A 25180-nucleotide genomic window follows, 5' to 3' on the forward strand; every position below is an offset into this window, starting at 1 on the left:
AAGTGCAAGTCCCCTGACTGCTGATGAGAGGCTGATGTGCAGGGTCCTAATATAATACTGAAAGATAAGTATTCACTCTGTAGCTTTTTTTTTAATGGAAATGGCTCGCATTCTGTTGTCCAGGCTGGCCTGGACCTCCCTATGTAGCCCAGGCTGGCTTCAAACTTGTGATCCTCCTGCCTCAACCTCCGGAAAGCTAGATGTGCACCACTACAAGCAGTTTTAGGTTTCAGTTGGTTTTGTTTTTCATGACTTTGATACTTAGAAATATACACAGTCTTAGTCTTATTTCAAAATCGATTTCCGCTCAGCGGGACCTGGATTATTCCAGTGCTCTCTCTAGCCATTGTCTCTCCATCCTTTATCTTAACCAGAGGACCCTGTGTTGGGACCATGACCTCTAGAAAATACAGCCAAAAATATTCTCTTAAGTGTAACCTATTTATCTTTGGGAGGTAAAGGACCTTTTTCAAATTTCCAAAAATATTTCATGCTCTATACCTATTTTTAAAGGGGACTTTCATATCGCTTCCTCCCTGGGTCCTGCCAATACTCTGGCACAGCATGTGGCCTTAACACCATCAGAGCCATTTGTCACAGGGGAACACAGCGTGGAGAGGTAAAGTGATGGAATGTACCAGCTGGCCTTCTGGTTAGTGGTGGGAGGCCAGGATGCAGGTTTCAGGGACCCCCACCCATCTTCCCCTCTGTGTGCTCTCCAGGAAGTAAGCGACTTGCTCATACCTTGAGGGCAATGACAGTGAGGGAGAAGACTGAAGATTACTGAGGGAAAATTCTGGACAGTGGAATGTGTGAACCAACAGGACTGAGCTGTTCTGCTTATTTTGCAGAGGAGAAGCGAAGGGGCATCATCTTGCGGTATTAACTGAGCCTTTTCCAAGGAGCCCCGTCTATAGCAAGGCTGCTCTCATCCCTCCCGTGACCACAACCCCAGGGTCTAGCTGGGTGTTAGTAATTTATCTGACCATCACAAATCTTTTGAATCCTTACTGTGTGGCAGGCTCTATGCTAAGTGCCAGGTACAGAAGTAAAGCGAGGGTGTAATTTGTGCCCTTGTGGCATTCACAGTGCAGTTGGGAAGCCTCAGTGGAGACGGTCATTGTCGAGAAGCAGCACACAGTAGCCGAAGGTCCTCACCCTGCCTGGTGGAATCAGGCACTTGTGTCCCTCAGCCACAGATGTGTGACCGTGAATGGAGGAGGGAAGGCAGACAAGGCGTTGGGAACACGTTACACTCATGTCAGAGGTATAAGAGGAAGCACATTAGAGCATTCTTAGTGCACAAGGCTACTCTCAGACTACAGAAGGCTGTTAGCATCAGAAGGAAGCAGTCAAGTTAGAACATCCCCCCGCTCTTTCCTCCTCTGCCCATTCTCAAGCACTGAATTCTAAGAAGTCTGATCAACATGGGAAATTATGGGATTCTTTTGTTTCATCCCGAAGAGAGGAAGAGGTTGAGGCTCAGGGAGGAGCCAATCTGAAGTCCACACCTGTTAGGCAGTGGGCCATGCTGGCCACTGACATGCATATTACTGTCCCTAAAGCCACCCAAAGTAGGGGGCACCTGTGAGATCTCAGCATACTTGTGACTTGATGAGGAACAGGAACTAGGAGACAAGAGGAAGATGGTAGTGAATGTCTGCAATCTCTCTGGGAGGCTGAAGTAGGAGGATGGCAAGTTCGAGCCCCGCCTGGGCAACTAAGTGACTTAATGAGACCCTGTCTCAAAACAGAATAGTGTAAAATCCCCAAAGCCATAGATAACAATAATAATAAATCAAAGGAAATGTGAGATTTCTGCACACCTAGGAAAGAAAGGAATTCAAGAAGTAGTTTTAGTCAAAGGTGTCTTAAGATAAAATGAGGGTTCTATCAAGGCCACTAGGTCAGCCAACTAACTAACTGGTGATCTTAACAAGAACTGATTCAGCAAATCGGGTTTCCCAACCATGGCGCCCTTGGTGATTTGGGCTGGATGCTCCTTTGTGGTGTGGGTCTGTCCCATACCAGTACTGTCAAGGCTGAGTGGCATCCCTGGCCTCCATCCAGGAGCTCCTGCCACTCATGACAACTGCAAACGATTCCAGACTTTATCACAAGCTCTCTGGGAAGCAAAACCACCCCTGGTTGAGAACCTACATGGTAGAGAGGTGTGGACCGAAGTCAGATTGTGATGCATTTGAAGGCCTGGAGTCTGAACCTTTCTAAAGGTCTGGCAGCCAACAGCAGGCAGGTGATGGGAATATGGGGAGAGGGTGGGGTTAGGCACATAGCTTCTGTGGTGGTTGTTTTATTCTGTTTTATGCAGAAAATGCATTTGTTTGCCTAGGAGAAAAATTGCAAAAGAGGGGGAAAGAGCGTGGAGCAGCACCTACTTAGGTATTTCACAAACACTGATTATCTCTTCTTACCAGGCTCTGCCATGCCTCATAGATGCCAGAGTGAATGAATGAGTTCTTTATTCAGAAATTATTGAAAATGTCAAAGTAGCCCAGAGCATTGGAGACCCCTGTGAGCTCTGGTAATGAGTAAGACAGAAGTGACCCCTGCCTCAGACAGCAAAAGCCTTGGGGTCCAGTGGATAAGAGGACAGTGGCAGGGCGAACACCAGGGGACGGGAGGTGCTGGATGCTGTTACGGCACCATAAGAGTTTGGAGAACACAAGAAGTGAGATTTAAGAATGAAGCTGTGATGTTAGGGGTTATCCTCAATTCCCTGGACCAAGTCGGAAAGAGAGACTGTCGCACCTTCAAGGAAAGGCAAGCAGATCTGGAAGGGGAGATGGTTATGTGTGGAACATAGATTGGAGGGGTTCTTAGTATGTGGACCAATCACGAAGAATCTCACAGAGCACTGAGTGCTTTGACTATGTACTCCCTGGGCACACACGGGGAAGGCAAGCTTAGCTTTCCAGCAGGAAGTGTGTAACCATATTGGCTCAGAAAGAGTAGGTAGACTGAGAGGCCCCTGGAGAGGTGCTGGTGGCCTGCTTTCCCAAGGTCACAATGGCAGATAAAGGACAGATGGCTCAGATGTCAAACTTGGTGGTTGCATGGCCATTGCTGTGGTCTGGATGTAGGTTCTTCCCAAAACCCATGTTAAATCTAAATCCTCAAAGTCATCCTAATGGATTTGGAGGTGAAGCCTTTGCAGGGTCATCAGGACTAGATGAGGTCATAAGAGTGAGCTCCCATGACAGGACTGGTGGCTTTTTCAGAAGAGAGATCCAAGTTAGCATGCCTGCTCTGTCACCGACTATGATGCCGCCTAGCAAGAAGGTCCTCGGCAGATGCTGAACATAAGCCGAACAGCTGCTGACACCACACTCCAGATCCAAGAGCCACAGGCACTTCTGTTCTTTATAAATTACCCAGTCTGTGCTATTTATTTAGAGCAGCAGAAAATAACCTAGGCAGCTGTTGAGACCGGAGTTGGGAGAGGATTGATTCCACCTCCTGCTTGCCTGCTCACTGAGGGAGAGATGCACAACTACTTGGGGAGGAGTGTGGAGAGGAGGAGAATGAATTCACTTGCGATCCTTTAAGCTTGATGGTGTGCAGGAGAACAAGAAGGCAGTTGGAAAGAGGATCAGAAACTCAGAAGTATAACTGGAGGTTTAGATTTTGAAGTCATGAGCATGCTGATGTGAGCGGAAGTCGTATTGATGAAGTCATCAAGGGGCATGTGTGCCACTGGACCTGGAAGGATCTGGTTATATTTGGAGCTATAGTAAGTAGCACCAAAACTGAGCTTTAAAGACCCCTTTTCTTTAGATAGTACCCAGAACCTGATATTTTGTTGTAGCTACAGAAAAAGAAATAATGAGTCCACCCATGGCAGCTGTTAGAAAACCCATCACTTCCTACCTTAGGAGAGAGGACGCTTTAGCCACCATCTCCCCAAAGTACCTTCATGGTTCCTCTTTCCCTCTGTCTCACTGCAGTTACCTCCCTCTGGTGCCAAGCTGCGGAAAACCACTGGTAATTCTTTGCCTTGGCCTGAAATGCAGACACAGCTCCAGAGTCCCAGATGTTAGAATCTGGGCTCTGAAAACAATAAGCAGTTGTAAATGCTAATGAAAGTGGTGACCTTGGTGTTCTGCAGCCAGCAGCAGGCTCATTAGCTCTGCACAGCAGAGCTAATCCTGGAGGAGTCAGACCTGCAAAACCTACAAGGGTTTTGTCAGCTCTCTGGGGAGGTGCTGCGATGCACAGACAGACTCCCTGCACTGCGATGCATGTATTCAAGGCATCTGACTGTTACATCCTCTAGCACCCACCTTTTTCCATTTGCTTAACGCTCTTTTGTTCCTGTTTTTGTCTTTTTTGTGTGCAAAAAAATGAAAGCTTCGGCTTATTTGATTATTTCTTGAGAAAAGACAAAACCAGAGCTGGGTTCAATGGTGTGTGCCTGTAGTCTCAGTTACTAGGTAGATCCCTTGGGCCTGGGAGTTCAAGGCCAGTCAGGGAAATGTTACGAGTCTCCAACTCAAAAAAAAAGAAAAAAGGAGAGAGAGAATCAAAGAGGACAGACAGAGAGATGAGACAGAGCGAGTCAAAGAGAGATCCACCTTTAAATTTTGAAAGAAAATAGGAGGCTTACATGGCAATTGATAGCAGATGGCTTTTAGGAATTCATTTTTCAGTTAATGGGAAATAGGGAATCATTTAGCGATAGTCTGCTGTAAAGGGGAAATCATCTGAGGCATGGAAACAATTTTAGTTCTCAGAAGTATTTTATAAATGAGAATCACATATGTAATAGCAAAGCTATTTAAGATCACTTGAAAGTACAGTAGCCATTTAATTTAGGATAATGCACTTGATATAAAAGTTTGACTCCTGCAAGACCCTGTCTCAAAATTTTTTTAAAAAAATTTTTAATCTGGTGATAGCTGGGGATATAACTCAGCATCAAAGCACCTGCCTGGTGAGAACAAGATCATGAGTTCAATTCCCAATACCAAAGAAAAAGAAAATCTGGGTGTGTAATTCAGTGCAAAAGATTCAATCCCAAGTACCACACATACAAGCGCGCGCGCGCGCGCGCACACACACACACACACACACACAAGAACTTTAACTCAGAAACACTTTCATTTGCCAAGAAGTATATTAATATCTAAACACAAAGTTAGGAAATTTCTTTTTAATTAACATTAATTTAAATCAGAGAATTAGTTAAATCTCTTAGCAAGGCGGGAGTAAGAAAGGAACAGGACAGGAAGGAAGGAATTTTGGCTTGGAGGCTTTGGGTTACTGCTGGCCCCTTCGGATTACATAGTTGTCCACTTTCTCCATGGTTTAGCTTTCAGAAGTTTGAGATTCCCACCATTACCTGTGGTCCAAAGCTTCTGCACAGTACAGTAAGGCATTTTGAAAAGATGATGCTGACATAATTTTATCATGTCATATTGCTATGACTTATTTTATTAGTTATTTTTGTTGGTCTCATACTGTGCTTGAGCACATTAAATAACATCCCAGGTGTGTATTAAAGGATGTGGTGCATTACAGGGCTCAGTACTCTCCATGGTTTCAGGGGCCTTGGACACTCCTATGGATATGGGAAACTGCTACATGTAGCACCCATTTCTAAGAACAGTCTTGACAGCAAGGGTGGTGACATAATTGCAGAGACTTGGGTGGAGAGGTGTTCAGGAAGTAGGGTCAGGACAGAACCAGGACAGAATCTCTATCTCCTGCACATTCGCACTGCCTAACGCACTGCCACATGCCCACTGAGTGGAGTTGGCCTGGCCCAGCACTACATGGCCAAGCAGAGACATTGCAATATACCACAGTGTCTCTTCTAGGTAGTGGGAGAACACAGCCTGGACACCTAGCTCATCGTTGCAGGAGATTTCACTGTGGCCCAGCTCCTTGGAAGTTACTCATCCAGCATTGGCATGGACAGGACAATGGCTGCTGTAAGCTTCTAGGTTGTGCATTTCCTAAGAGTGGGCATGGCCCTCAGCAGCCTGTAGCCCATGTAGGGCAGATTAGAGGGAGAAAGACCAAAGAGTCTTATGACTTTATATCATCCAGAGGTATCCAACTCAGGAGCCCCAGGATGGGGAGAAGTGGAATGGTGGGGCGGAACACAGCACAGGTGGAAGTCCCCTTCCCCATGAATGACTTAAGTGAGCACTGGGATTAGGCTGCCCTCCACACCTCTGCCCTGTCTAAAGGCTTTCAGCCTCAAAAAAAACTGTGATCTGTGAGCATGGCTTGGTGAGTGAGCTTTCCCGTTGCAGGGATAAAATGCCTGACACACACAATTTAAAGGCGAGGTTTATTTTGGCTCACGGTTCCAGAGACTCCAGTCCGTGGTTGACTCACTCCCAGGTAGGAACATCATGCTAGAAGGGCCTTGTGGGGGAAGGCTGCTCAGCCCATGGCAGCCAGGAAGCAGACAGCAGGGGAAGGGCTCAACAAGCAGGGTTCAGAGGCCAGACCTAGTCCCCAAGATTGCAGCCCCATGCCCCACCCAGTGGGCCTCATCTAGGTGTCTCTAACCCACCGAGATGACAATCAAGATTAACTGTCTCCATGCCAAAGAGCACTTAAAAGTCAGTGTAGTGCATCAGATGCCAGTTACATCTAGTGACCAGGGTGTCATTGTGGCAGTGATAAAATGAATATTGTTATCTCCCCACAAAGTATCCATGTTCTTATCTACAAATCTGGGAATCAGGAACCTCGTATGGCTAAGGGGACTTTGCAGCTGTGAATTAAGTTAAGGATCTAGAGGTACAGGTTTAATGAATTCAGTGTTTGAAACAGTATTGATATATGAGAAGCATTAAATCAACATTAGCTTATTAAATGATTATTTGTTATTTCTGGAGAAAAGACCATCAGCCTTGCATGGCTTACCTTGTCCAAGGTGAGTAGTTTTAGAAAGCCAAGACCTGCAAACTCCTGAGATCCTGGGTCATTTGGTATTTCAATGTGATAGCATCATAGTCTTATTGAATTTCATTTTCAAGTCAAAACAGAATTACAGAATATGCTCTTCTGAAGGGCTTACCTACATTTCAAAACTATGATTAGTTTTGGTGTTCAGATCCTTGTAAGAGAAAGGAAAAAAAAAAAGGAGAACCTTTTTTGAAATCCTGTGAGTTTGACTGTAAGACAGCCTCACTGATAACAAAATTGTCTCTGGTGATAGTCCACTCGCTCATAGTTTGGTTCCCTCCAAACATGACTCACTAGGAAAACAAAAACACAGAACCAAGCAACATGTCTGGAATCAGAACCAATGGGCTGCTCATCAGATACCAATCGGGGAAGATTCTGAAGCCATGTCTTAGTATCATGCTCCAAAATCCTGGCCAGACTTCCTAATATTAGCTGTATTAGAGTGTGTCTATAGGGCTTGTTCAAAACATCACACTCCGGAAACACTAGCATCATTGAAGCCCTGGTATTACTATCACCAAGCAGCTACCAGATTCTGGGGTCCTGTAGACTCTTTTCAGGTGCTTGGTGTCCTGAACAAAGAACTGCACAAGAGACACAAGAAAGGTAGCACCGAGAGAGTTCGCGGTGGCCATGAGGTTAACAGCGGAAGTCTGTTTGTATCCCCTGTTCCTAGGGCTGATGTCAGATCTAGACCGTCCTATCAAAAGTCAGCTTGATTTTGTGCCAGAGAAATTGATTGGTCCCAGGTGTAGGGCTTGAAAGCCATGCTCTGCAAATGTGTCCTGGATTTCTGTGATTGGCAGGGCATGTCCACACCCTATCTCCTGCCTCAAAACCACCCCATAAAGGTGGCTGTGCATCCCTTATAAAAGGAACAAGTATTCCTCAAGAGAATAAACTGAAAGATGAGAAAGCTCATTTAAGAAGTTAATTCAAAGAGGAGTTGTAAACTGCATTCCAGACCTATGACACCACCCTGCTCTGTGGTGGAATAGCCAGCTTCCTGCTGCAGTGTGAGAGTGTTATTTATACTGAGTCTCCAGACACACAGCTGCCCTTTGTCACTGGAGCTCAAGAATGCTTAACGGGGTTGTAAATGAAAAAACAAACTCTGATTTCTCTCTCCTCTCCCACTCAACATAGCACACTTTTGTGCCCAGATGTGTGGGTTTCTCCCCACACACCAAACAGTTCTCCAGAGAGACTGATCAGGTGTCCCATGATTCAGTTAACCCATGCGTGGTAAGGGCTCCGTCACACGGGGCTACTTTTTTGAGTAGGAGGTTGTTGCCCGTATTCTTGGCATCTGGCTATAAATCTTGGGGCATCTATAACCCTGTCCTTGGCTTTGATTTGCTCAGGTGGCACAGAGAATTCAGAGAAACATATGGTTTACTATCACTTTATTATAAAGTTATAAAGGATACAGATACAAAGCCGGGCCAAGAAATGGGTAGCAAAGACAAAAGAGCAGAATATCCATACCTTCCAGCCATCTCACCCTCCCAGTACCTCCAGGTGTTCAGCAACAGGAAACTCAGCAAATTCCATTGGCCCAGCTGGACCTGGTGGCACCGCCCTGTAATTCTAGCACTCCAAGAGGCTGAGGCAGGAGGATCACCAAGTGCAGTCCCACCTGGGCAGTTTAACCACTTAGCAAGACCTTGTCTCAAAATAAAAAAATTAAAACGGGGTTGGGGATGTTGATCAGTGCAAAAGCCGTGAGTTCAAATCCCAGTATCTCAAAAAAAACAAAAAAAAAAAGAATTTTAATTGGCAGATGATCCTGCCTATGCTGGTGACCAACCCTGTCTTGAGTCTTTCTGAGTGCCCCGTTATAGCTCATCTCATTGGCATAAATGCATGTGTGATCAAAAGGACTCTAGAAAAGCAAACACACTCCAGTTACTCAGGAAATTCCACGAGTTCTGGGTGCCATATGACAGGTACCAGAGACAAAAAATATATTTCATATTATGCCACAGAGACATTTTAAAGAGGAAACAAGTAACCATCAAAATCTTCTTACAAACATAAAAAGATTTTAGAATAAAATTCCCAACTGTTTCAAAGTGCTACAGATTTTACAAATGTTAACAGCCATTATATTTGAAGGAGTCATACTTGGAGACTTCATGGACTTTCTATTTTCACTTCTCAAGAAACAGACTGAAATTCTCCAGGAAATAATAGTTATTTATGAAGATAACATAGGATAAATTTTAAAACAAGAATCCTCAGTGTGCAGTCTTTTGTGAATGATTCTATCATGTATGCATGAATGAAATCCTCTCCTTCAATATCCAGGCTTCATTTATTTAATTTGTTGTTTGTGGTTGGAGTCTGACAAAAGTGACTCCATTTTGATTCTGGCAACTTTCTCACATTCTAGCACATTCCTTCCGATTCCATGATGTGAACCCCTTACCAACTGAAGGTGTGAGTTTGGAACATTTGGGGAGCACTGCCCCTCCTCCAACTCTGAGAGCATTCCTCTTTGCCCCTTAGGTCCCAGGGGAGGTTTCCAGATGCTTCCAACTCCTTCCAGAATGTTCTCATTCACACACACTTCACCCCAGTGGATAAAGGAGGAATGCAGAATGATTGTGGGGTTGTTCAGTGATCACCAACAACCTCAAAACCACATATATCTCTGCCCGTGCCCGGGCCCACTCTATGTTGATTGTCCGTGTCCTTTCACGTGTGTACAAATGTGTCGCTCTCCTCTGTGATGCCATCCCGTTCTCTGATGACTTCTGCTGCAAAGCTCCACCCGCCCATTGTCTGTGCCCGCCTTCCCTGTGCATCTTGATGTGCGCACCCTTGCTGTGGTGTCCAGCTACAGGAGTGTCATTTTTTTGAGCCTGTTCCTTTGTCACTTCACGTCTGATGAGCTCCAGGGGTGATGGGTGGATGAAAGAAGAGCAGCCATTGTCCCTGCAGACAGACACGCTCTCTTGCGGGTCCCTGGGACCATGAGTCGCTTTCTGTTCTGAGTCTGCATTCATGTGGCTGGGAGCAGGCTGTCACCTCGGGGAGAGGGGGAAAGGCGAGAGGCCACGGTCCTGAAGTGAACAGGCCACAAGGAAAGAAAGGAACTTCTGTGAAGAGGAGAGTCCAGGCTGAGTTTCGTCCCCTGGCCTGGGGGCACTGAGGAGCGAGGCTAGGAGGGAGGAACAGAGGCAGGGAGGGAGGGAGGGAGAGGGAGGGATGGGGCAGGCGGGAAGGCAGGCGGAGGTCAGCCCTGCGTGACATGACGCAGAGCTTGAAATGGCCTGGGGTTGAAATTGAGGAACTGAGGAGCGGCAAGGAGAGTCAGCAGCACAGGATGGAAGGAGACCTTCGGCCACCAGCTCTGCCTCATGCATCTCCAAGGGCTGAGGGGATTAATGACCCAAGGAGGCTATGACATGGTCCAAAAACTTCTCCTGGACTTTTTCCGTAGGCGGCTGAGCCAGAGGCCCACGGCAGAGGAACTGGAGCAGAGGAACATCCTGAAACGTGAGTGACTCAGCCCCGGCAGTGCTGCATGCTCTGGGGTGACTTTTCTTGTTCCCAAGTGCTTTGCCACTGAGCTTCTCCTTGGGCTGCTGGGAGAGCACTGGACACCTCCCCTGGGTGCTGGTGCACCAAAGGGCAAAGGCTTGTTTTATTCCCCTCTGGTGGCTGCAGAACCTCCCCCTTTTGAAGTCAGGGAGAAGCTGAAAAATTCCACCAGGAGGAGAGGGTGGGTCACCTTTTAACCAAGGTGGCTTCACAACACTGAAGAGCGTTTTGCTGGCCAACACAAGGGAAGTAGCCATCTGCCATTGGGGACTAGAAAACACGAGTCTCTGTGGCAGCTGTCTGCAGACTCCTCAGCCCTTTGAAACACCAAGTTTGCAATCCGAGGTAGCAGTTCCCCGAGAAAATGCCTTGTGCCCATCTGTCGGGGTTCGTCGCTGTCATTCAGGAGAAACTCGCTGTCACCGAGGCCACTGGCAGAAAAATATAGGAACCTCTTGTTGGGTCCAGGACATAGAGTGTATTTGGATATATATGGAGGAGCCACTTGGTGCTAAAAAATTACAGTTCAAAATAATGAAAGAAGCATTTTCATCAACAAATAATATACTTTAATTTATGACCTTTTTCCTCCAACCCAGAAACAACCTCTTAATGTTTCCTCCAAAAAAGAGAAGTAGGTGCTACACAGTTTTCTAGACATGTCGTACAGATGCGCTCACGTGCACACGCACACACCCCTGTCACGTGTGTGACCCTGCTCCAGCTGGGTGTTTCCACTTAAACCGACCTAAAATGCTCTCCGTTGCGCTTTGCTAGGCTTCCCCCTAACGCCCCGTAACTGGGTCAGCACTTGCCAGTTTGCTGAGGGTGAGCACTGGCTATGGCTGGAGTCTCGGTGAGCAGAGGCTGCCTCTGCTTACCTGGCTGGGAATCCCATCCCCCTTCCTCCCCCAAGCGCTGAGCTGTGTGTTCAGGGCAGGTCTGCCTTAGTGCTCAGTGCAGCTAGGGATGTGTGTAGATAGTGATGCTCATCTGTGAGGACACTTAAAAGTTTCTAAGCAGCCAGACATGGTGGCAGATGCCTGTAATCCCTGCACTCTGGGAGGCTGAGGCAAGAGGATTGCAAGTGCTTACGCAGCCTGGGCAACTTAAGTTAGTGAGTCCCTGTCTCAAAATTTTAAAAAAAAAGAGAGAGCTGGGAATATTGCTGAGTGTGAAGACCCTCGGTTCAATCTCCAGTACCAAATAAATAACTAGATAAGTTTCTGAATTTACTATACTATACAGGGTCCTTAGAGCCTTTCCAGAGATTACTGTGGTCAGAGAAGCATTTGGCTGGTGTTATGTCTCACTCTGCAGCCCAGACTGAGACCCAATGCATTATAAATGATCCATTGTCAGGAAGAAAGGAAGACAGGCAGACCCTGATTCCTAAAATCAGAAATCAGACCACTGGGCTTCCTCCCCACTTCGTCCAACCCACACGCATAGCTCTTTGGCTGTGTGGCCTGTGAGAATCTGTACAGTGTATTCCTGCTTCTGAACTGGATTTGGGGGCTTCCGAATTTGAGCTCTTTCTAAGCTCAAAGAGGGTGCAGAGCTCTTGAGACTGTTTGGGTTTCAGCAAACAGTCAAATCCAGCAGCGGCAAGGTTCACACGAAAAGAAGACCTGAAGGTCACTCCCGGGCTTTCATCCTCTTGTTTCTTTCTCATTCTGATCCAATAGCTGCAAATTACAGAAGTACCTGACCAAATTCAAACAGGTTTCAGGAGACTTTTGAGAAAAGAACTTGTGTTTTTCATATAGGTTCTTATTTTTCTTTGCAACCCGGAACCGATTTTCTAAATTATTTTATTTTTTAACTGTATTTATTAATCTACTTCGACTTGCTAGTCAAGAAATGTCTAATGGGATAAGAAAGCACCCTCAAACAATTTGCTCTAAAGCGTATTATTTTGTGAAGCAGGGCGGTATCATGCACCTATAATCTAGGCAGCTGAGGCAGGAGAGTTGCCTGAGCAGACCTGTCTCAAAATAAAGACAATTCTTGGAATGTAGCTCAGTGTGGAGGTCCTGATTTCCATTCCTAGGACCAAATAAATAAATAAATAAACAAATCTTGTTTTCTGGGCTTTAAGTCACTGAAGGAGAGGCAGGCCTGGGGAAGTGGAGGGTGGGTGGCCCAGAGAGGCCAGCCTGGGGTCCAGCTTGGGGGTCTGATTTGCCTCACAGCCTCACCCTGCCCAGTCCTTCCTGTGTTCTGCAGCTGTCTCCTGTGTTATATGCACAGGAGACCCTGTGCATATAACAGAGAGACTCAGATCCTCCTCCCAACAGGCCACATCTGGCCTCTTTGTCATTCGTTTAATGAGCTCTTTTGGGACCCTCTACCTGAGAATTGTTGACACTAGGTTTGTAAATGGCCTTGTCTTGTCTTCGCTTGTCTTGCAGTACTGGAGAGTAAACTCAAGCCCTTAGCACTGAGCTACATTCTCAGCCGGTTTTTATTTTTCACTTTTGAAACAGGGTCTTACCAACTCACAAAGTTACCCAGTCTGCGCTCAAATTTTCGATCCTCCTGCCTCAGGCTTCCAGAGTGCTAGGATTCTGGACATGTGCCACCACCCTGGATTTTTAACTAAAGTTTTGGATTTTGCAAGCCATTGCTAGGGATCCCTCCTCTCAGAGGGACCAAGGAATCATACAAAGGAAACAGGGGCTCCAGGCTCTCTCAGCCCTGGCAAGGAATGCCACCTTCGGCTCAGGATGGGTGTGAGGAGTTTGGAATCTGAGGCCCCCACTGATGAGAAGGTGGGCCAGGCCCCAAGCAAAGCCTAACGGCAGGAAAAGGCAGAGAGCTGAACTGTTTATCTAACTAATTAACCATGGAGGGTGTGACTGGTTACTGAACTCCCTGGGGCTTTCTTGCTTTTTTTTTTTTTTTTTTTTTTTTTTTTTTGAGGCAGGGTTTCACTATGCAGTTCAAACTGGCTTTGAACTCACTTTGTAGCCCTGGCTGCACTCAAACTCACAGTGATCCTCCTGCCTCAGCCTCCCAAACATTAGGATTACAGGCTTGTCCCACCATGCCCACCTGGATATCCCTATGGCTTTCAGATCTGCATTTGTAAACCAAGTGTGGTGGCTTCTGTGACCCCTGTGAATTTTAACCAACTGCTCTCAGGCTATCCCTGGGGCAGACTCCCAAACTCTCCCTCTCTCCTTTCTCCCACCTGCAATCATAGCTGTCTGCCTTCCCTTCTTCCAGTTCTTGCTATCTGTCTTCCAGTTGATTCTTTGATAAGTTAAGATATTAATGGCCGACCAATTCCCATATTTTATGCCAGAGAAATTTGCATCCTGTGTTCTCTCCTGGTTCTTGCTGTCTCTCTCCCCATGATCTCTGATAAATTCATATCAATCTATGAATGGCTGGCTAGTTTAATGGGTTTTACCAAAGAGAAATTTGCATTTCCAAAGAAAACTATGGGAGAGAGGATCTTTACATCCAAAGAAAGGAGCATTCCATGGTGGAACTGGGGGGTGGAGGGGGCCTGCTGACCGATGCCAGGATAGAATGTGGGCATTTTGTGCACTGCCCTTATACAAAGTTGTGATCCCTTTAGGTATTAATTGGCTCTGGGCTCCACTGTTTGTCCCAGTGGGAGGCAGCTGCCTGTGGTCTCAGTGGCAAGAGTGAAGGACAGGACAGCTCATCAGATAATCCCACCCCCATTGCCACAGCGGTTTCCCCCTTGTAAAGATCTGGCCTGGCCTGGGAGCAGCAGAAGCCACAACTAAATGGCAAGCAAGCAAACTCATGAAGTTTTCAAAACATAACTCAACAGCCATGATAACAAAACGAGGAGACAGGAGTCCCAAACCATCTTAACACACCCTGGGCCAGAATCCACTTGTGGCTCCTACACCAGTGCCATTCTAAACCCAAGGTCTTCTGAGCCGCTCACTGGTGTCAGTGTGTTTTTCAAGTCAGGTGACACTAGGCTGATAGATACATTTCCATAAATATCAAAGACTCCTTCCAAGGCCCGATGTGAAACCTTTACCCCAAGATCATTCAGTTGGCTGAGCCAGAGAAATAAGCACAAGTTCTCTGCCCCTCAAATCTCTGCTCCCTTCCCAGACCCCCTTACCTTCGGCTCTTAAAATCCTTGTGGCTGAGTAAGTCACCCACACACTGAGCGGAGCACCTTCAGGCTCCACAGTCCGCTCCTCAGACCTTCCTGGCAAGTCAAAAAGCAGGCAGTGATGTCCCACACCATGGCCACACACTTGTTCTGCAGACTCCTTGGAAGATGCAAAGAATTCATGGAATTAGGGCTTGAGAGAGGTGGGCAGCCTCTGAAATCCCTGGTGGTGCAGCCTGCCTCAGGTTTGCTGTTGGCCATGGAGGTGGCAGAAGTGGAGGTCCACTTTCTGTTCCCCCACCTGTGCCCCTGACCACATCCAATGAGCCCTTTCTGGGAGGCTCCAAGGGCATCTGGGAGGCTCCAAGGGCATGAGTGAGGCCCTTGGGACCCCACAGAAGAGAGCCTCACAATCTCTCAAGGCCTGGCTCCCTAGCCCTCCAGCCACAGTTCTCAGCCCAGTCTGTCTGCTTAGGACCCAAAACCCTACATGACATTTTTAAAAAATGTAAAGGTCACCTGTCGGCTGCCCCCTTGAAACAGTGCAGTCAGTTTAGGGAACATCCCCACGGGCAGATGTAGCTAGGGAAGGGGGCACCAGTGTCCTCTCCCTCTTTTCAAGCTGAAATACTTGGACTAAAGCCTGCTGAGGCCTAGGGGATGCTCCCGTGTGTACTAAAGTCAAAAGCATCTTTGATATTTCTTTCAGCTCGGAATGAACAAGAGGAACAAGAGGAGAAAAGAGAGATCAAGAGGCGGTTAACACGAAAGGTGAGAAGGTTCTGCATGCAGAGGGCTGGGCCAGGAGAGGGTGCTTTGCCTCTGGTGCCTTGGTGGCGTTGAAGCCATATGGCTCCTTGGTTCCCCACTGCGGGTATTGGAGTGCAAAGCTTTTTAACCTCCAAGAATTCTCCAGGTGAACTCTCCCTGGGGAACCTGTGCAGGGGTCTTTTCGGCTGGTAACATTCACTCCAGCTTAATTTGTGACACCCACCAGCCCCACAACTTGCTGTCTGTCACATTGTATTTTCAGCTACACTAAATATTTTGTTTTTACAATTTCATTAAAGGGACCGGGGATGTGGCTCAGTGGTATACCTCAGGCTTAGCATGCTCATCAGACTGAGTTCAGTCCCCAGCACACAAAAAATTGTTACAACCCCATCAGCCCATCAGAAATTCATCATCAAAATAGTAATTTAAATATGACTTGTCAATTTGCCGTGGTCATTTGCCTGGGAAAATGTGGATTTTCTTTGCTTCCCAATACTATGCCTTACCAGTTAGGGCTTAAGAATATTTGGCTGGATTATGTTAAATCCAGTGTGAATTATTGGATTAAGAAAATGCCAGACGTGCAGATAACATTGATGCAGATGTTTTTAAAGTACTTACATAAAGATCATAAAAGCTGGAACTTTCACATATTTTAACCCAAAAATAGATGGTTTAGCAATACAGTGTAGACCCACAGAGATCTCATACTCAAGAGATGGCCTCTTGAGTAATAAATTTGAGGCTATTCCTGGGTGATATTGAAAAGCTTAATTAATTGATGACACAAGAAATGACATTACCTTCTATCTAACGTGTTTTCAATCAACCTCCCACTGTGATCATCTTAGAAAAAATACTCAAATCTTAAAGACAGTGATGAGACCAATTAGATTTTAAAAGGTTTATTAGTGGATTACTTTGCTTAGAAATGTTATGCAAAGCAAGAAATTCAGTGGTCCTGAAATGTTGTACAAATTATTAAAGGGATTATTTCTGTTTCTCAGCACACCCTAAGCATCGTATCCTAAACTTCTGATGACCAGCCAAGTGCCAACCCAATTAAAAGAAGCAAGACAAATAAGGGCCTGAACCAATGGGCAACTGGCTGGTGTTGCCCTGGGGGTCACTAGGATAAGAACAAAATGACCTCAGTTCATCCTGGTGCTCTTACGCCAGTCAAGATCTGTCCCTCAGCATCTCAAACCATCCAGACTTTGGACCCAGCATGCATTTATTCCTGAGACTGAGCCATGAACAGGAGAACAGGAGAGTCTGAACAGGAGAGATATATTCACTTGCTCTAAGTATGCCCTTGAACTTAGGGGCATGTAAGAAAGAGACCAGTAATACCTTCTCATTTCTGGCACAGAAAGTTCTAGAAATTTGAAAAAAATATTTTTAATCTGATTTTCATCAGGTTCATGGAGTTCATGGCTGGAACTAACAAAGTCTCTGAAACTTCAAGGTTGCTTACTAAATGTCATAGAAATTACTTAGACGTATATTCAGTTCTTATCTGTTAAAGAAAGATCATATGATCTGGCTGAGAGAAACCTGAAGAGTTGCATAATGTGGTAATGGAAAAGAAATTCCCATCTTCCCTAGGGTGGCTCCAGGATGGACTTCTAGTTCTTACAGGTCCCCAAGATAGGATAATTGCCTCATTGCCCCTGGGTTCCTCTCCTTCCTCCCCACACCCAGAAAAATGGCCTTGTAATCCTAGCATTTGCCCTCCCTGGGCATTGACTCCAGGAGTTAGGAATAATCTGAGCAGCTTCCGGAAAGATGGCGGAACAGTAAGCAGCAGAGTAAACAGCCAGGAATAACCTGAGCATAGGAAGACTGTAAGGAAAAGACCAGAGAATGGGAAGCAGCTTTCCACCCATCTGTTCATGGCCCAGAGACGGGGCACCTGCCAGCATATAGAAAATTCATTTCATGTCCTGGCCGTAGGCAAGTCTTCCCTCTTGAGCCTTTATCACACCAAGGCCAGATGCCAGGGCTGGTGACTGCTTTTCATTTACTTCTCCTCAGCCCCAAAATTTCTTCAATAAGTTTCTATTTAATTTTAATGTGCTAGTGAGAAAAATAAAACTCAGTGGCTGATGCTGATAGCAACAGACCAGTTATTTTGGGCAGCCAAATTGAAAATAACATAAACGTTATATTCTTTAAAAAAAAGTGAGTATCTTCTGCTCCAAAAAAAAGAAATAATAGGTAAATGGATGGATGCATGCAGGCAGCCATAGATGGGAGGAAGGAAGATGGAGAAAAAGATAAGGAAAGAAATGCACCAAGGGGTCAGATTGTACAGAGTAGAATTTGGTTCTCAGTTAATTTACTCTATTTTTTTAGCTGTTCTTTGTCCATGGTATTATTGCTACTGTAGATTGATACAAGCACTACCGATCACTGCCTCCCCCTTTTTCCAGCCCATTATGCACAGAAAACCTGACTTTGGCCTCAAAGATGATTTCCTCAGCATCCAAGGAATGACCTCAAGTTGTAGGTACCCAAGGCTGCCACTAGCCACAGGGTCCATATGCTAAGCTCCATACGATCCGGGGGATAAGCCCATGCATATGGAGGAGGGACCTGGCTGCTCCATTAGTACCAAGGTCCACACTCAACCTGAGATCACCGAGGCAGCGGCTGGATCTGTCCTGGCTCACTCCCTTCTTGTGCATGGGCATGGTACCTTCCTGACTTGGGGCAATAGTGTCTGAGGCCCCATAGGATTCAGACACAAGTAGATGTCCCTGCCCTTCAGAGCTTACATTGAGGTTTCCATTACTACCAGACTCTGCCATAGACAAGCTGTTAGTACCATCCAGATCATGATTCCAGGGAGACAAATGCAAACTCAGACCTTAGCAACTTTTTCCAGTCACTGCACACATTGAAGAATATTGTTTGTCCAACAGCCTGGAGTCAACACCACTAGTCCTAAAACACAAAAACTGGGAATTTTGAGTAGCAATCTACTTACCTGGGGTAAATACCAGGTAAATATTCAGTGTTTTTATGTCTTTTAATTATAGAGCAAACTTTCCACATTTTCTACCCACATTTCGGTGTCAAGATGACTGTCATTTTGTTTACAATGACCACCGCTAAGTCTAGGAAACCTATGCGTTTCTGCAACAGACCATCATTGAGGCCTAAACGTCCTGGCTTGGCAAAACCCAGGGCTACTTAGAAGGGACTAGAGGGAAGCTGCATGGAGTCTAGGCAAGTGGACAGCTTGACAGCTGCAAGGCCTCTGATCCCTGGAACCCCCACCACTGGCTGAGAGGGAGCTACTGGCTGTCCACCCCTGTCCTGCTCCAGGACTCAGTGATGCATGACACAGCTCTGCTGGATAGCAGCAGACATTCTTCTTGTGTTCACCAATGTGGCAGCAAGATGGCACCTTCCAGCCCCAGCCCAGGGTGTCAGGCAGCTGTGCCACAGTCAGGATGGCTTGGACTTGTGTGCATTTATTTTGTATGTCTGAGGGCTAAGACTGTCAGACTCCATCTTCTATTAACCCCATTAAATACAGCGTAGGACTGGGAAGAAGAACTGTTTTTACACAACACTGGCTGAACATGCATTGACAGTATCCTAAAGAGAGTGACTGTCGTTCCTGAAGACATAAACCTGCAGCAGGAAGAGATAATAGAAAATGCAAGCCTGGTGTTGTGAAAGGACAGAGGAGGGGTACTAGGGGGTGAGGAATATCAAGAGGGGGCTCAATAAAGATCATCTCATTCCTCATTCCTGCCACAGTAAGCCCAGCCCTACCTGCCTTGGCATGACTGTGGCGTTGCACTGGGTTCTCTTGGCCCTGTGTTTGTTAGCTGACCATGCAGTTGACCTTCTTGAGGAGACCATTAGTAATGTTTGCTCTGAAAACTCTCAACACATTCCCATCCCTGTGTATGCTGGAGTTTGCATGCTGTTCACACTTAGCTTTTTTATGTGTCTAAAACATGCAGCATCACATGCACACACACATGTGCACCTACAGGTAAAATGCATTACAAACCCACCTTGCAGAGAGTGCTAAATTAAGAATAGACTCAAATCCAGAATGAGACAAAATCCTCCTATAAGGTGCTTGTCACCTGATAGGGGAAGAACAGGTACCCACATCCACATAGTAAAACGAGCTTCTCCAGAAGATCCAGAAACAGCAGCGCTGTGTGCAGGGAGCCCCCCGCCCCCCGGCTATCACCTGAAACAGGCCTGAATCCAGGAGTTGGGACTGATGCGTTGATTTCCCCTCTGGACCTCACTTACCATGGATGGGGCCTCATGGTCCATACTCCTCTGGTTGACTGGGCCCTCTCTGTCCTCCACTGCAGCTCAGTCAGAGGCCCACGGTGGAAGAGCTCCGGGAAAGGAAGATCCTCATCCGCTTCAGTGACTACGTGGAGGTGGCTGACGCTCAAGACTATGACCGCAGGGCAGACAAGCCATGGACCCGCCTCACTGCTGCCGACAAAGTAAGCAGAGGGGGCCAAGGGGAGGCAGGGGACGGGGCTTCTCGGGGAGCCCAGCAGGAGAGCAGCAAGGCCTTAGCTGCCAGCCCCACGGTGGGCCCCCCCAAGCCTGTTTCTCGCAGTGCTGTCTCCCCAGCACCTCTCCCCAGGACTCCAGCTAGCCTGCACAGGTCCCTGGGTAGATTCCCCTCACCGAGCAGGCACAAGACAGCATAACACTGTGCCTGATTTACAGGAAGAGGAGGGGCGATGCCTTAGCCCATTCTCTGTTACTATAACAGAGTATGTGAGTCCGTTCCAATTTACAAGGAAAGAAACCAGTTTAGTCTCCTGGTTCTGGAGGTGGGAAATCCAAGGTCTGGAGCAGCATCTGGTGAGGGCCCTGTGCTGCTTGCTAAGATGGCGGAAGTCGGAGAGAGAAGCAGCATGCCACAGAGAAGACACCAGGGCGGCCTTGCTTTATAACAGCCCCTCTCTGCGACTAATCCAGTCCCTGGGGCAAGGAATTAATTCCTCCTAATGACCTAAAGAACTCTCATGTCTCTCAGTATGGTTGCACTTGGAATTAAGGTTCCAACACATGCACTTGTGGGAAACATGTTCAAACCATAGCACCGAAGTCTGCACTCAGAGAGACGGAACAGGGCTGGTCCAGGCCCAGAACTGTTCAAGAGCAGACTCCAGACCTATCTCGGACCTCCTGGACCTCGAACCTCTCAGACCTGTGTTTGGGGCATTGTCCTGGGTATAAAAGCAAAAGAAGCTAAAATTGTATTTGCCTCGCTGCCTCAGACCCTCACCAATTCTCCTGAGAAGGGAACTCTTAGAAGGTTCTAAAGGTCATTTATTTCCCTCTCCGTGGAAAGAATTCACTTCACTTGTTTATATGGCTTTGCAGAAGAAAAAATATTACTACATGTGAAATAAAAATCATTACATGTGCAGGGATCCCCCTTTTGCCTCCCTCCTCTGCATACTGACGGCTCTCTTCCACCCCAGGCTGCCATTCGGAAGGAGCTCAACGAGTTTAAAAGCACTGAAATGGAAGTCCATGAACTGAGTAGGCACTTAACAAGGTTAGTGTTCAGGGTTTTGTTTGTTGATTTATTTCCCCCAAATTGCAATATTTACTTCCAAACAAACCTGTCACCTGTTTCCGGGTTGTGAGTGGTTTGGTGGGCGCAGGGCAGAGGAGAGAAAGGGAAACACTTAGTTCCACTGCAACATTGCTGAAATGAGGCAAAGAGCTCTGCAGCCCTGGCCAGATGATCCGGCGAGGGCAAACCCCAGTGAGTGCTTGTAAAACCATAAACTAAGGAGAAAAGTTCATTGCCAATGTACATGCACATAGCAGAGTCAAAGCTGGGCAAAATACCACATCTACGTGGGACTTCCAAAGCAAGTTCCCTTCTATTACTCTGTGTCATTCTGCACAACATTCCTGTGTGACATCATGTGGGGAAACTGAGGCACGGGGGCACTAAGAGGCTCATGTAAGTTCACATGGCTAGTGACAAAGCCATTGTCCTAACTCTACTTCCTCTCCTTTGATGTACACTTAGAGGAACAGGACTTACCAAGTATTTAGGGCCAGCACTCAGAGACAGGTGACCTTGCCCACTGCTGGATCCAGCTGCCAGCATAGGATGGGCCCTCTGGGTGGTCACTGTAGCCAAAGAGCAGAGATGAGTTTGGAGGGGCTCACCTTGAAGTTCCCAGGCCCCATCCCTGTCACAGCCAGAGCAGCTGAGGACCGGAAGGTCGTCTCAATGAGCCCACACCTTGGACAGTACCTGTGTCTTGACTTGGTTCTTTGTGTCCCCAGGTTTCACCGACCTTAGCAGTGGGGTTCCTCCCGAGCGCTCTGCTGGCTTCCAAACATAAGTCTGTAAGAACCATAAGTGCTGGCATTATTCACTTCCCGTTCCGGTGTAAATCTTCTGAACTGCCTTTTTTTTTTTTTTTTTTAAAAGAAGAAAAATAAAAGGAAACAATCAGGATTCTATGTGCAAAGACATGGCGGTGACCAGTCCACGGTCAGAGCTGCTGGTGCCACTTCGGGTACCAACGCATGTCCCACTGTGCAGCTGGGGCCCGGGCCGAAGACCTCCCAGAGTCGGCATGGCCTCATCCTCTCCTTCCAGGCCCAGCAGGCACCCCGTTCATCCAGCTCCAACACTCCCCTTCCTCATGCACATGGGACTGTCACCTGCATCCAGAGCAAGCGGAGGCGGTGGGCTTGGCCTTGGAGTGACTGTGCAGAGCTGGAGATCTGGCTGGCCTCCTGGACTCGGCACTAGTCCCAACGTGGCATCTGGTTTCAGGGTCCCCAAGGAGGGTGATGCTGGGGGACACTGCACCCTCGGTTGCCCTCTTCTGGGGTGTGTGTGGCTCACTGGTCCCAGCATATGGATAGCTGTGACAGGCTGACTCTGGGTAGTCCCTGTCCCCTCCACCAAGGGGGAGCTGCTTCCCAGGAGGCTGTGGTTTCCCAAGGGAAAATTGTCACCTTCTCAGTGCAGATTCATTCACTCATGCAAGTTCAGAAAGCTCAGTGTCATGGGTGATATAACACCACCGCTAAGGAATCCCCTGGTGTTTATGCATAGGAGCCGAGGACCCTGCAGGGGACAGAAAGGCTGGGCCCAGAAACTCTGCTTGGCCACTGTTTTTAATCTTCCTGTGTACCTCTAGGCCAGCAGTTGCGTGGCTTGGAAGTTAATGACTTCAGGGTATAGGGCCAGTGTGTGGTGGCCAGAAACCATTCCTGGAAGATGGGCTGGAAGAGGGGCTCCAGGAGCCTAGCCCTCCAGCACCACTCAGTGGCCTTCCACTCTCCTCTCTTTGCACTAGGAATTTCTCTGGAAAAGCTCAGAATTTGCCATGTGCACTGTGGGGCAGACACCAGATGCACCTGCTCCTGGCCTTCCCTCCGCAACTGTCCCAGGAGATTCCTCCCCTTCTCCTGAGATACTGGATGAGCGGAGATGTGGCTCCAACTGTCCTGAGCCCCAGAGCCCCAGAAAAGCAATGCTCTGTTAACAGAGACACTGAGGGTTGGGGTGCAATGGGGGAGGGACATGCACCCCAAGCCCTAAGAGGTACCCCGAAGTAGCCTGCTGCAGGGTTTCTTGCTTTTCTTGCAGACCTGGCTCTCAGGCTCTCGGGGCAGGGCTCTGCCTGGTCTCCTCTGCTGGCTCCAGAGTCACCAGGTTATTCTGGGTGATGACTTACTCTCTACCACACATGCTCAGCATCAAGAAGATGCTAGCCTGGCCACCCTGGAAAGAATCAAGTCCTCACCCCAAGCCCAGCAGGAGCCAGTCTTAGGACACAGCACCCAGCAAGCAGGCCCTGGAATTCCCTGGCTCCAGGGAAGCCCTAACCCAGGAGCCTGGGAGATTTGTAGAGAGCCCAGGGCAGCTCTGGGGACAGCACCCCCAGCCGCTGTGACCTCCCGAGGTCCAGAGCTAGCCGGCCTCTGCCCAGCCCCAGAAGGACCCCATCGCTAGATCTCTTTTTTCCCCCTTTGTTGTTTTCTTTGGGTGTTGAATCTGAATGGTTCCTGTAGTCAGAGAGGTATTCAGGGAAAACACAGTCAGGATTTTAGCATGGCTGTGAATGCATCTTCCCAAAAGGCTTACTGGCATTTGAATGTGCAAATGGTAGAACGGAAGACTCGTGCTTTCTCGCTGAACATCCTGAGGGCAGGTGGGGCCGGCAAGTGTGCGTGTGTCCCAGCCAGGTCATCCACCAGGCCAGGCCTGGCCCAGGGCTGCACTTCCCCTAGCTCACAGCTGAGCCGCAGCTGGCACCTGGAGCTCAAGTGTGACTGCCCTGACAGCTGGGCTTTTCCTGGCCAGGAGTGAGTCCTAAGGGAACTCAGTCCTTAGAAGTCACCTGGACTTCTCCCCTGCTGGGCGTGGTTCTGGGCCCTCAGGTTCCCTGGGAATAGAAGGCTCCAAGGGACCTCCCCACAGGCAGCCACCAGCCAGCACATGTGCCCCAGGAGCCCTGGGCTTGCAGCCCACTTGGTGCATAAAGAGATGGAGGGCACTGTTCACTCCTCTCCCTGCAGGGCACCCTTCTCAGAAGTCACCGCTGAGTTAGGGGTGCACGTCCCACACCCTGGGAAGTCACCTGCCTTTGGGACTGGCTATTTCTAAGCAGTTCTGTTGACTTAGCACCCTCTGTGGCCTGCAGGCTGGGGCCTCTTCTGTCTCTGTCTTAAAACCTTGAGGTCTCTAGAAAGATCTCTCACATTTCTTTTGGCCATAGTCTTGTGACAACAGAAGCCATCTGTGTTACTTTCCAAGATGATAAACTGACATTAATTAGGTGGCTTAAAAAAGAAAAGAAAAAAATAGATGGGCTTAAAATGCATTTCTTTAAACAAAAAAAAAAAGCCTACAGTTTTCAAGCCAGGTTATTTCTGAGTGCATACATCCCCAACTGAGCAATATGTCATAGAATTAGGGGGAGAGGGAAAATTTGAAATATGTCAAATCACGTTTCCCTCTCAAAGTAAGACAGCAATCCATCTCCATCTCAGTGACTGAAGAGACTGCAGCCGGCCTACCTGCCTTTTCCAAGTTCCTGGTAACTTCATCCCAAAGCCCTGTAAAACTTGTAAAGCATTAGCCTTTCCATCAGACGGAAGAAACCAAACAATGTGACGGTCCACGTGATGAAACGCTCTGAGTTTATTTTCCTCCTGCTTACAAACAAGTGTCTATCTTTGCAGAATGAAAAATCGTGGTGTGTTGCTTCGATGAATGGAATTTCAGGCTCTCCCCATGCACAGCCGGTGGGCAAAGGTCACCTTCAAGGACTTTTTCTTGCCATCTGTCTGTTCATCCCCAAACTGGTTGCTTTCCGCAGTTGCTCCCCTGGGTGTATATAGTTTGTCTCTGTATAGGGGTGAGTGGGTGTGGTGACCCTCGATCCGCGCACTCCCGGGCTCTAATTTATCAGATGATGGCTGTATGAGGAAGGTGGTGTACATAGAATACAAATTAAACTGGATCTCTATGGCCTAGGTTTTGTACATACAGAAACTGCATGGTATTTAAATTATTGTTTGTCTCTGATGATGTATGCAGTTTCTTTAAAAACAAACCAAAAAAAAAAGTCTTAAAAAAAGTCTTGACTCCTGTGTGTTTTATCATCTGCCGGCAGGAACCCCAAAAAGATTCAGTTGGGCTGGGGAAGGGGGTTGTGGGGAAGGGGGACCTCAGCTTACTGACAAAATAGCACCAGCCAGGCAAGGGCCAGGCCCGCCTCAGGTATCTGGTGATATAAGGCGAGTGGG

The 25180-nt window shown here is 47.6% G+C and overlaps 1 protein-coding gene across 10 annotated transcripts in view; it reads left to right on the top strand.

The window, feature by feature from the left end:
* The window catches only part of Phactr1 (phosphatase and actin regulator 1), a 508872-nt gene extending 484388 nt beyond the window's left edge, over positions 1–24484 (top strand). For all 10 annotated transcript variants that reach the window (XM_063259891.1, XM_063259893.1, XM_063259894.1 and 7 more), the window contains 5 exons: positions 10394–10449; positions 15315–15376; positions 19732–19872; positions 20869–20945; positions 21695–24484. In XM_063259891.1, the coding sequence (XP_063115961.1) occupies positions 10394–10449; positions 15315–15376; positions 19732–19872; positions 20869–20945; positions 21695–21710 (352 nt within the window). In that variant the 3' untranslated portion in view covers positions 21711–24484. The remainder of the gene's footprint in view (positions 1–10393; positions 10450–15314; positions 15377–19731; positions 19873–20868; positions 20946–21694) is intronic.
* The last annotated feature ends 696 nt before the right edge of the window (positions 24485–25180 follow it).

This window comes from Cavia porcellus, unplaced genomic scaffold, assembly GCF_034190915.1.
Source record: "Cavia porcellus strain 051 isolate PalLab524CR breed Dunkin Hartley unplaced genomic scaffold, mCavPor4.1 scaffold_13, whole genome shotgun sequence".
In the NCBI taxonomy this organism is placed as follows: Eukaryota; Metazoa; Chordata; class Mammalia; order Rodentia; family Caviidae; genus Cavia; species Cavia porcellus.